The 13,230-nt window shown below is 35.7% G+C and overlaps 1 protein-coding gene across 2 annotated transcripts; it reads right to left on the bottom strand.

The window, feature by feature from the left end:
- Positions 1–1,468: 1,468 nt before the first annotated feature.
- On the bottom strand, positions 1,469–12,874 carry LOC148094485 (UDP-glucuronosyltransferase 2B31-like). 2 transcript variants are annotated; one of them, XM_087816668.1, is made up of 6 exons: positions 12,136–12,874; positions 10,227–10,375; positions 7,519–7,650; positions 5,519–5,606; positions 4,451–4,670; positions 1,469–1,748 (listed from the first exon to the last, which is right to left on the bottom strand). In XM_087816668.1, exons 1-6 carry the CDS (start codon positions 12,857–12,859, stop codon positions 1,469–1,471), a joined length of 1,593 nt encoding a protein of 530 aa, XP_087672794.1. In that variant the 5' UTR covers positions 12,860–12,874. The 2 variants fall into 2 exon arrangements, with proteins under 2 accessions (XP_087672794.1, XP_087672797.1); XM_087816671.1 differs by having other exon boundaries at positions 12,388–12,859.
- Positions 12,875–13,230: the final 356 nt, after the last annotated feature.

The following is a 13,230-nucleotide window of genomic DNA, read 5'->3' as shown; positions in this document are numbered from 1 at the left end:
TTAGTTCCATTTGTCTTTTAAAATGTGTCAGTTATCTAGAGGAGTTGCATGGAGAATTCTATGGTAAGTTTTTTTCTGTATTTTCCCCATCATCAAAGCTTTAATTTGTTTTCAAAATAAATTTTATGCCTTAGTTTGGAGAATGTTGCAAGATTTTGTTGATGGTCTTCTTGACTAATAAAGATTACTAATTGATTTTCCTATCTTAGACCAATTTGTTCATAAAGTGTTGTCCTGATATGTAGGTTTTGGGGGGGGGAGCTTTAGATTCCTTTGTTTTGTTTTAACCAATTTTCCATAAAACTTACATAGTTTTTGTATTCTTCTCATTGTTACTGATATGCTAGTCAGAGTGTGCCTAGGTTTAATAAAAATGATAAATTTTTTTTGTCATGACAAAGAATTGAATATTTAGATAGAAGAGCTATGGGAGGAATGGGGCAAGGGTGTCTTGAGGAAAGAGACAAAAGAATGAGATGGACATGCTGATCTAGTATGGTCATGTGGAATAATTGTCATTATATCAAATTATGTTCAACAAATACATTTAATTTCACACCATCTCTGTCAGTAGATAAGTGATGCTGCATCTTATTCTGAAATACACACACACACACACACACACACACAGAAAATGAAAATTCAATAAATCCTTTTAGGAGTGTAGGTTCTATACTATCTTAATCCACAATGGAGACTTTATATCCATTGTTAAAGGCTGAATATGAGAGTGAAAGCAATTGGGTAAATAAAGGCCATGAGGAAGAGATAATTTAGTTTGTGAAATAAAGGTTTTCATAAATAGCTCAATTTTATAATAGGAAGCAGATAGCAGTTGTTATATTTCTAATCCAACAAACATTCCACTGAAAAGTGAGTTAAACTGAATGAAGGCAAATGACTCGCCATGTCTTTAGGTAAGAAGTGATCCTGATGCTGGATGCACAGGAAAAGCCAGGGAGCATTACTAGTCTCCCAAAATGAAACGAAAGGGTGAATCTTGTCACAGAATTCCAATGATTGAGTTTCCTTACCTAAAAAATTCTGCACCAAAATGTAGTTAAAATATTCTGAGTGTCTGCAAGACATGGATGCTATGAGTAGACTTCTTAATGTTTTTGTGTACATGCACAATATGTGAAACTGTTAGAATCAATAATTTTGTTGGTATTGCTTGTGAATTAGAGGAATAAAGTTCAATATAAGCCCATTTACGTTGTTATTTTTTTATTATTTCCAAGATTTTTCTCTTTGGAATGAACTATTTCTAGTTCAAACAGGTGGTAAATCACTTGGAAATAAATTTTGATCTAAATCACTTGACAACAAATTTTGATCTGAGAAGCTAAATTGTGAAAAGTCATTTTGTCACAGGAAGAGGGGATCCTTAAATCACAACTTCATTGTGCTAGAATAAAGTGGAGGAGTCCCATCTATGGGGCATATCAGCTTCAGGCCTCAGAAACAACTACTCCCTTTTCCCCTTCTTTCCTGGGTTAGCAAACTTCTGGCAACAAGACAGAACACATTTTGTGATGACAAATATGGCAGTTGCCACACAGGCCAGCAGGAACCCAATCACATCCAAAGAGTGGTACTGGAACCAGGTGAGGTCATGGGAGGCTGGCCGCAGGTGTTTGGCTCCTTTGTGGCGCATGACAAACTCGATCCAGAAGACTGCTCGATCTAGAGGTTTCATGGGCTGGTCATGATGAATTCTTGATAACCTCATTGCATTCTCTTTATATCTAAAGGAGAAACACAAAAGATGTCAACACTGAAAGTAAATTAATTTGCCTAACCAATTCAAACCCATAGAGAGTTTTTGTCAAACAAATGATTTAAAATACATACCTTAGAATTACAGAAGTAGCAGTATATTTTTATGTGGGTCTCAAAGTTTGACTTCTAAATTAAAAATTTCTGATTGAAAAATATTTTAAACAGTAAAGATGAAAGATAAAGTGGGAAAGTTATTTATTTATTTTTATTTACTTAATTTATTTAGCAGAGGAAGTGATAGGAGCCATTCTATATGCTATATGTTGGATGGTGGTAATGCATATTTAGGATAGTGCTCTGGAAGTTTTTAAAGAGGAACTGTGTCATGACAGGAGAAATGCTTCCTCACAAGTCTCTGTACTTCTCTTCATAGCTCTATTTTTAACCCTGTAGCCAAAATAATTTTTTTGAAACCCATCAGAGTATGACACTCACCTGCTCAAAATTCCTATCTGGCTTCTCATCACACTTAGAATAAAATCCAAATCTATTCTTGGCCCTATAGGCTGGCCACCTCTTCTACCATTTTGTCCTGTGCACACTATTGTTGTCACAGTGATCTATTCATCAAAGCTGCAAATGTGTTCTCAGGTCAGCACCTTTGCACTTTCTGTTCCCATTGTTCCTCTCCTGGAACAGTTTTTCCTGCAACACCCTCAGGCTGCTTCTATTTTGGGGAATTATGGCAGCCAAAGTAAGAAGCTGTGTCAGGGCAGTAAAGGAGCTTCTAAGGTAGAGTGCCCCACTGGCGATCATCCATGAATTTTGTTCCAGACACGTGAGGCTCATTGTATTGCCAACCACCATCTGAATGCTTTATAGTGCTATTCCCTTCTGTTGGTCAAGAGTTCAATGACGAGCTGGCCATATTTGTTTCCTGTGGTGTAATAGACTGGGTGCCTGTTGTCTGCATTGGAAGAGATGAAATTGCTACTGTCTTAAGGTTTGGTGTTGGTGCTGGAGTTGTAGGAGCAGAGGCAGGGACACAAGGTGATGTTGGAAGACTGGTGACCTCAGGTGGAGCGAAAAACAACACGTAAGCTTGTGTTTTAAATAGTATATACAATTAGTTTTTGAAATCTAGTCTGACGATCTTTGTATTTTAATGATTTAGTCTGTTTCAATTTACTATAGGTACTGACATATTTACATTTGAATCTATTGACTTACCCTACCTTTCTTTTCTATTTGTCCAAATTGCTTTTTGTTTCTTTTCTTATTCATTCTTTCCTCTTTTAAAAGTACTTCCAATTCAACTGTACTACTGTTTTCTTCTTGATAATACATTTTGAAGTATCCCTTAGGTGTTTCCCTTTTAATATAATAATCCTGATAATAGTAATAGATGCTCAAATGATGGTCAGCATGCTAGGCACTACACATTTCACAATGTTATTTTATTTGTAGTATCGCAAATTTAATCAATAAAGATTTATTTTATCAAAATTAAAACGTTTTCTGCTTAATGATACCAATAAGAGGATGAAAAATTAACCACCTAGAATGGGAAAAATATTTAAAAATCAAATCTCTGATAAGGTATTTGTATCTATAGTATATAAAGAGTTCTTATAACTCAATAATGTAAAGACAAATAACCCAATTAAACATTGGAGAAGTATTGAAATAGACATTTCTCACAGTAAGATAGATAAATGGCCAATAAGCACAATAAAAGTTAAAAAAAAAGACTGATGACAGCAAGCATTCACAATTATGTAGAGACTTGGAACCCTCACACACAACTGATAGGAATATAAAATGGGGCTATCCCTTTAGACGTCATTTTGGCAGTCTGTCATAAAATTATCACATGACCCCAAATCCACTTGTAGTTATCTACCCAAAAATGAATAAAACAGATGTTCACACAAAAATATGTGTTCATAATAGCAAAATGTGGAAGCAACCAAAATGCCCCTGAACCGATAGATGGATAAATAAAACAAGTTATATTCATACAATAAAATATTATTCAGCAGCACAAAGCTACAAGAGAGAAGCCAGTTGGAAAAGACCAGATATTATATGATTCCACTTGTATGAAATATCCAGAAGGGCTAATCTCTAGAGACAGAAAGTTGATTAATTGCTGCTTGAGCGGGGGGTGGGCAAGTGATGGGAGTGAGAAGTGACTTCTAAGGCATATGACATTTCCATTTTGGTGTGATAAATATGTCCTAAATTTATACTATTGTGGTGGTTTTATAGCTCTGTAAACAAATTGTATATATTTGAATTTTATACTTTAAACAGGTAAATTTTATGATATATAAATTATATTTTATTATAAAATCTGTTAAAATAATGACAATAAGATAAGTTTTGGGGCAAAAAGAGATTTATAAATTCAGAAATTTTACATAGTGAGTTGATATAATTTATGCAATTTCTTCTAGTTTATCATTCTTTCTGTCTGTGGTTTTATCATATTTTTAAAATGTGTCCTATTTGTAATTTCCTACAAAAGTTTTGCATTATTTGGTTACTTATTAAATCAATGGTGTTAAAATGTAACTGAAGTAGATGTCCGATTAAAAATAAAAGTAGATTGAAGATGAGTTAAATCATGTTAATAAAGTCAAAATTAGCCTATTAAATGTAAAATAAAACTCATATGCATCACTGGCAAAACACCTATCTATAAGTAAAAATATGTGATACTTACGAAGGGTCATTGATGACTGTCTTCAATGCATTGAGCAGACCTGTACTTGAAATAGTGTTCACGTCCAATCTGACAGCCGCTCCCTTGGTCTGCATGCGAGCAATGTTATCAGGTTGATCAGCAAACATAGGGATGCCCACCATAGGGATCCCATGGTAGATCGCCTCATAGATGCCATTGGTTCCACCATGAGTTATAAAGGCTTTGGTTTTTGGATGACCTAGGATTGGGTGAATGTCAGCAAATTATGAACTGTAAGTCTTGGAATAAAATGAGAGTTGGGCAATAAAGGCACTGACAGAGACAACGTATTTAGTAACAAATTGGTCTGCACTTCAGACTGAATTAAAATGTCTTTCTGAACTCATAGGAAGAGGCACCTAAGTCTGCTGGAGAGACAGCGAAGGCTTTCATAGATCAAAGTGTTTCTTGTGACTCAAAAATGAATAGAAATTGCCAGTGGACAGACTGAAAGAAAATATTCTGGATTAAAAAAACAAAGTATGTAAAACAGAAAAGTGGTGTGGCATGTTAGAATATACTCTCTTAATAAAGTAGTGAAGTCACTGAGTGTGATATGTAGAAGTCAAGGCAGAAGGCAAGGGGATGGCAGTGGCACAGGAATCAGAGGGAGGAAAGGCTGCACTTTATAATGAAATATCTTATTACTTCCGAAGGAGATTCTGAGCTTTTTCCCAGTGGAAAATGGAGAGTCACTGGTAATACAAGAGGAGCTGATCTTTTTCAGGGGCAGTGGGTTAAAGGATAGGTGTAAGGAGAGAATAGGAGACGGAGATAATCGGGAAAGTGTAGAGATGTGCTCTGCGAGGGGTGGTTACACAGGAAACAAAGGCATGTGGTCTGTGGCCCTAAGGAACGTGACTGTGAAATAAGATGCCAACGGTTACAGCTGACCCTTTTCCCCTGGGACCGGGACATAAATACTGGGACATTTTTGATTTTTATTTTTGAGGTTTTCAGTAAGAAATGTTCAATAAATGTCCTTCCTAGTGACCTGTTTATCATTCTGGCTGAACTGACCGATTTCAGTGTTTTCCAGAATCTTACCAAGAAGGTCATTCTGGGGGATCCACTTATAGAGCCGAGTATTTGGCCCTAAGGTGTCTGGCTTTTTGCCATCGTATCTCCATATAACCTGTTAGGGTAAAGAAAGTAACATATTTCTTGAGTCAAACTACAGTTATATCATGTTAGAATTCTAAACAGATTCAGGGGCATCTGGGTAAAGCCTTGCCTGTTACAGATAGGAAATGAGGGCCAGACACGTCAGATAATGAGGCCCAATGACACGCTGATGCAACAGGACCACTCACTCGTGCGACCTGCACTTATTTTTATATTCAGTCACGAATGCGCGCAACCGTGACATTTCACACTTAGGAGTTCGACAAATGCGATGATCCATGACCAATTCTTGCAGATAAAGTTTTTAGGGAGTCATATAATTGTAGTGTAAAACCCAGCAAATTACTAATAATCTACACATTGATTTTAACTATTTATTATACCTGCTCTCATCTTCCAGATTTAATGTTAACCTGTTTATTTCTTTTTGAATGATGGAGAAGTGCTTTACTTATATTCACTACTTTCATAAGTTACTTTATTGCAGTCTTACATCATATGATTTACAAAGTCAATGCAATCAGCTCTTTGTGAGAATTAAATCACTTAATTTAAATGCCATTTAACAGTTTATTATTAAAAATAAATAATTTCTGTTTAATGAGTATGTTTAGCTACTTGTTAATCACCACTTCCAAGTGGTAATTTTTGTATAAATCCAGTATTATCACCCTTGCCGGGATTGAAAATTTTCTTAAAATGTAGAAATGAAAAGCCCATTGGCACTTCATAAATAATAGTCTGTCTGTTGAAAAGATCAAATATGATGATGGTGGTGCATTTTATTCGATTGACTCTTAGCACTTCAGAATGTGCCGCAGTGTACTGACAACACTGATTAATGTGGTTAATTATTTATAAATGGTCAAGCAATTTCTAAGTCCACTACTAAGCTGGATTATACATCTGTTTGCTGTGTGAGTGTTAACATTACTTCAGTTCTCAGCCAATTAGCGTGCGTGATAAGGAGAGAGCTACATTAGTTAGGAAACTGAAAGTGGTTCAGAAATGCCCAGGGACTTCAAGGGTATTCTCTGTATTAGAATAATCGATTCTTCTCTTACTTTATGGAGAAGTGTGTGGTGTGGGGAGGGCGTCTGGAACTGTCTGTGCTAGGCTGGCTTCTGGTGGACTCTTTTATATTCCCTCCCTCTCCCTCAATCATGAGAAGTAATTTTTCTGAGGGTTGCTTTGGGGCCCATTTATAAACACTGGGTCACCTTGTGGGCTGGGCCCACCTGCAGCCTTTCTTTTATGTCTTCCTGCTTCAGAATTTAGCAGATCCCAGCCACCAGGGAGGTTTTCTCTGTCTTTTTTACAGGCTGCTTTTTCTCTTTCCCTAAATGACTGTGGCTGGCTTGGGTCCCTGGGTGCAGCTTGGTGAGCCCTGGGCATCGTTTCTCTGAATATCGCCTTGAAACACTGAATAGGCCTAACCCCAAGTTCAGGAAGACTGAGAGAGAGAGGCCTGGATTACCTGTCAAGCCTGAACTGTGTCATGCCTTTCAGGCTGTTGTCATTCCCCGTTTAATGTCACTGTTAAAATTTAACTCCATTCTGAGAACTTCTGTAGTGTTTACAGAACCCTAGGAATCCTGCAAGAAAATGGAGCAAATGACTAGATAGAATTTGGTGGTATCTTTACCTGCCTACGATACTATTATAACACCAGACTTCACACTATGCCTCTTAAATATGCTTCTTTGTGATCACAGTGTTAATGCCAAAGTTATTGTCCATCAGAAATACTCTCTGTACTGCTTTAGCACCTGCCATGGGTATTGTGTTTTTCAAATTGATATCTGAGATAAATTGGAGCTATCATGATAGTTTACCTTTCATGTAGCAATTTCTGTAATCCGAGACGCTTTACAGAGTTTAACACACTCATTAGTTTTCTACTCTAAGGTAGTTTATCTAACCTTTTGAGGAATCTGGGCAAGGGCTGATGCAATCATATTCGCACTTTCTTCCGTCATGTTAGTGACCATTGACCCCAGAGTAAACAGGACAATACCATTTTCTCCAGAGCTCTGGGCAAACTCTTCCATTTCCTGTGAGGGAAGAATTTAACCATCACAAAAGAGCAACAGCACAGTGAACACTATTGAAAGGATTGCTACAAACAAGTAAAGAGAGAAAATTATTATAAGGAGTTATTAGTGTAGTGTAGTATTTCAACTTGCTCAATTGATTACCAAATTATGTATACGTTTACTTTTAAGTACTTCACAGGATGTGTTCTCTGTGACTCTGATAGAAAATATAATCTTGATCTATTAAATGAGGAATTATAGGCTGACATATATTAGGTTATGAAAAATATTCTTTTTTAATTTATTGATTTGAGAGAGAGAGAAAGGAGAGATTTGTTGTTCTACTTATTCATACACTCATTGGCTGCTTCCTGCATGTGCCCTGACTAGGATTGAATCCACAACCTTGGCATATCCAGAGGATGCTCTAACCAACTGAGCTACCCAGCCAGGCCAATAATATTCTTAACAGTAACAAAAACAACAATAGTAACAATATTTAATATTACTCTGTGTCACTATGTGCCAGAGATATTTTAAGTATTTCATATGCATGTTAATTTTTTTTCTTCCTAATAGATATATGAAGTTGATATCATAAGAGTAGGTGTCGTCACATCTTTAATGTCTAGATTTCCATTATTTGCCTGAACTCTTGCAACAACCCCCTCTTTGCCTTTCCACTCTAGTCCGAGTACAATTCAATCCAGTGACTGTATCTTGAGGGCTTTTTAAGAAAGGAAGTCTGATCATATCTCTTCCTTTTTTCCTTTTCATTGGCTTCCAAATGTTTTCATTAGCTGCTTCAAAGTCCTTGTAATTACTTATCTCTAACTCACTTCTCCAGCGTCATCTGCCTCTTTATTCAGCCTCTTCCTGATTGGACTTCTGGGGAATTGTCATTGTTTTTCCTGCTTTACCTTTAGTGTCTTCCTCTTTCCCATTCCTTCCTGCTTTCACTGCACATCTTCCAGGTCCCACATAATTATCAACGATACGAAATATTTTCTATAATCCCAGCTGGGTGTTCTCTAGCATTTTGGTCTTACCTTATTATAATACCCTTCACACAATTTTTATTACTTATATTCTGCCTTTCCAAGTAGAATGCCAGGTTTCTATGGGTAGGAATTGTGTCTACTCCTTTCTTCCTTCCTTTTCTTTTCTTTTCTTTTCTTTTCTTTTCTTTTCTTTTCTTTTTTTTCTTTTCTTTTTTCTTTTCTCTTTTTTCTTTCTTTCTTTCTTTCTTTCTTTCTTTCTTTCTTTCTTTCTTTCTTTCTTTCTTTCTTTCTTCTCTTCTTTCTTCTTTCTTTCTTTCTTTCTTTCTTTCTTTCTTTCTTTCTTTCTTTCTTTCTTTCTTTCTTTCTTTCTTCTTTCTTTCTTTCTTTCTTTCTTTCTTTCTTTCTTTCTTTCTTTCTTTCTTTCTTTCTCTTTCTTTCTTTCTTTCTTTCTTTCTTTCTTTCTTTCTTTCTTTCTTTCTTTCTTTCTTTCTCTCTCTCTCTCTCTCTCTCTCTCTCTCTCTCTCTCTCTCTCTCTCTCTCTCTCTCTTTCTCTCTCTCTCTCTCTCTCTCTCTCTCTTTCTTTCTTTCTTTCTTTCTTTCTTTCTTTCTTTCTTTCTTTCTTTCTTTCTTTCTTTCTTTCTTTCTTTCTTTCTTTCTTTCTTCTTTCTCCCTTTCTTTCTCTTCTCTCTCTCTCTCTTCTCTTTCCCTTTCTTTCTTTCTTTCTTTCTTTCTTTCTTTCTTTCTTTCTTTCTTTCTTTCTTTCTTCTTCTTTCTTTCTTTCTTCTTTCTTTCTTTCTTTCTTTCTTTCTTTCTTTCTTTCTTTCTTTCTTTCTTTCTTTCTTTCTTTCTTTCTTTCTTTCTTTCTTTCTTTCTTTCTTTCTTTCTTTCTTTCTTTCTTTTTTCTTTCTTTCTTTTGCATAAAAATTCTTTTTATCTTATGTTTTCTATTAACAATTTGTGAGAATTTTGCACTCCAGAATATTCCTATAGCTGACTCACATGAAAATAATCTCCCCCCATACTTAATTTTTTTAAAATCTTTTCTGTTGAAAATATTATAGGTGTCCCCTTTTTATCCCCACTGATCCCCTCCACCCCACATCCATCCCCACCCCCAGGCTTTCCCCATTCCAATGTCTGTGTCCATGGGTTATGCTTATAAACATATGAGTTCTCTGATTAATCTCTCCCCACCTCCTCCCCCTCCCCACCTTCCCTCTGAGATCCCTCAGTCTGCTCCATGCTTCTATGTCTCTTTCTCTGTATATTCAGCACTTATCTCTGGACTATGCTGGTCATTTTAAGAATATTCTTTGAATGAGCGATTCACACTTCCTTATGTGTTGAATAATGAAGACCATAATTTAACTGACCCTATTTCCAAAGTCTCCCAAGTATAATTCTTTATTCTGTAATGATAATATCATTCAGATTCTTGAAACAGTATAGAAATATGAGTATAATTGGCAGGTCACTTTACCCAGATTCCCATATCTCTCATAGTGTGATTGGATATTCCCAAATGAAGAACACAGAATCATTTCTACTGGAAGTGCAAAGTAAACAAAGTAAAACAAACATGAATAGGTTCACCTTAGGCAGAGGCTTAGCAGGTTTGCAGTGGAGGCCTCCAACAAATTCAAAATGTGGCAAGAGTGGGTGGGGAAACTCAAAATCCCAATAGGTTCGAATGAGCCACATTTCAGCTTTACTCATTAACTCAAATAATGTGGTGGGTCTTCCTGAAGGGAAAAAGCAAAAACAAAGGCAGAGAAAATGAGAGTAGTGTAATGTGAATATACCGGGTGATTTTCTGAAAGGAGCTTGTAGTAATATAGCCAAAGATGTATAAAAGTGATTGGCTTGAAAATATATACATATACATATACGTATATGTATACGCAAACACACACATGTACATTATATATGTGTATATATATAATATAGACTTTTCTCTCTGTCACATCAGATTCCCATATCTGATGTTACATCAGTACATTCAGAATCATAAACAATTACTTATCTAAGCAGTAAAGAATGAAACATTCATTTGTTTACTCTGTAAAGCTTCTAAATTAACTAATGCAAATGTAAACAGAGGTTTCAACTCCTCAGTCAATTAACCCCTCTATACACACAGAAATGCCTTTCCCTAGAATACTCAGTCTAGATTCTACAATTTAGCAAGCTACTTCCTTGTTTCTAGATTTTACAAGTAAACTGTGAGGTTTTTGAGAGTATGGCTACTATTGCATTTGGTTCATGTTAGGAGCTTAATAATATTTGTGTATTAAATAAAAATATTTGCAAAAAGCAGCTGGAAAATTTTCACAAAGTATGGAAATAAATGTGCTCACCCTTAATTTTGGCTCATTTTGTCTTTAATGGAGAAATATAGGTTTCAAAAAATATAGACATAAAACAAATTATCCACCCTTCAACAAGATTTTAGGCCTTTAAAACAGATGATTTATAAACACTTAGTGAAGAAATGTAATTATTAGGAACTTCAAATTGTAGGTTCCCTAATCTGAGACAGAGCCATTCTATTTCTCCATTGTCAAAGAATTCTTCAGGTAATATGGCAAAACAGTTTAATTTTTAAATAAGAAAAATGAGGAGAAACAAGTGGAAACAATTTCCCCAATGATCCGTAGACATTGTGTTAGAAATATGTAACTCCGCAATCTACATTTGTGCTTTGATGAAGATGTTTAGTGAAATTTCCAATACCTTTATTAAAGATGAAACAATTATAGTAAAATTGATGTGTAAGACAAATGGGCAGAGCACAGAGGATTTTTAGGGCAGTTAAACTACTCTGTACAATGCTATAATGGTGGATACATGATATTATAAATTTGTTCAAAGTCACAGAATATACAACGCCAAGAGTGAGCCCTAATATAAACTTTGGACTTTAGATAATAATGATATGTCAGTATATTTTCATCAGTTGAAACAAATGTCCTTCTCTAATGGGGGATGTTGACAATAGAGGAGTCAGGGCATATGTGGGAAATCTCTACTTAATATTGCTGTGGCCCTAAAACTCTTCCATAAAATAAAGCCTATTATTAACAAGCAAATAAAGAAGAATGGATATGTGATTGCTTAAAGAACTCCCCAGTGCTTCAATTTGGGGTCTCTGACTTCCTGGAGTATTCTATACTAGTGGAACCCAGGGTTCAAACTAACCTCATAATTTAAGCATTTCTATAATATAGGGTATCCCCCCCAAAATATATATATATATATACACACTTTGAATAATTATTAATTCCAATGTGTTAAATTTGGAAAGAAACATCAATTGAGCTATCAGAAAAAAGTGTGTATACATTTTTTTGGGACACCCTGGATTTGTGAGATTTAAAGATCATTATATGTTATTATATAATCATTTAACTTATAAAAGACAAATTCCGTTCAGTTAATATTTATATAAACTCACCTTCCAAGGACTAGGAAAGTTAAGACTTCAAGTAAAGATGTGGCTTACCTAGTACTTCTCTGATAAACTGATCCCACTTCTTCTGATTATATGTTTGGAACCAGAAGTCAAAATAGAGCACGTATATCATATTTTCTACCCTCTCCATGAAGGTCATCTGATCACTTAATCCTGACAAGACAACAGGTACGTAGGACGGAGGGAATGGAAGTCCTCCGCTATACTTTTCAATTGTGTAGCCCGGAGAGAAGCGGAGACTGTACACCAAAGGTATTTTAAGTAGTTCTGCCAGCAGCTCACCACAGGGTCCAACGGCGTCTGCAAGAACGACATCAAACCTTGATTCCTGTAGTTTTGTCATAAGTTTCCTATTTAAAACAGCATCTTTGCAGAGCTTTTCAGCAAATTCAGAACCTTCCCAAAACATTTCTTGCATTAGTGAAAAATGTGTCCAAAATCTATGTTTTGGTAGATCATATGTCCATTTATTGATTAGCTGCATGAAAAATAATTCGAAATCATCTTTTGTTAAAGATGTAGGAAAAATCTCAAATTTAATAGCAGATGCCTTATTGGGAACAACAAGAATTGAAGCTGAAGATGTCAGAACAGTTACTTCATGACCTCTGTGGACAAGTTCATCCAGGATTGTCTTCATATTCATCCAATGGCTATATTCTGTGGGCCACACCAGCACCTTTCCACACCACCCAGGGCGAATGTGACAGCTCAGCTGTAGCAGCAGCAGAACGGAAATCCACTTCGTAGGCATCCTGGTGGAGCAGTGTTTCTTTTCAAATGGCTGGTCCCTTTTACCATGGTTCATGCTTATGTCCAAGAGAAATTGATCAGAAAGTTAAAATATAACTGCTACACCTGAAAGTAAAGCAGTCATAGAATTTGGATCACAAGTGGAAAAAGCAAAAGATAGATTAATAGTTAGGCAATCATGACACAAAAACATCTCATTCCGTTGTCGTAGTTTTAGATTCCACACAAACACACACACAACGTAAGGTTTTATTTATTTTTGGAAACTAGCTCATGTTTAATTGTGACATTTTAAAATTGTACAAGTGTTTTGACATCTTCCCCCTTTCCTCATATTTAGTCTCTAAAATGGCAGGAAAACACTAACCGATC

This window comes from Miniopterus natalensis, chromosome 1, assembly GCF_054644295.1.
Source record: "Miniopterus natalensis isolate mMinNat1 chromosome 1, mMinNat1.hap1, whole genome shotgun sequence".
NCBI classification, from domain to species: Eukaryota; Metazoa; Chordata; class Mammalia; order Chiroptera; family Miniopteridae; genus Miniopterus; species Miniopterus natalensis.
The sequence above is the reverse complement of the archived record's forward strand: the minus strand, read 5'-3'. Positions and strand labels throughout refer to the sequence as shown.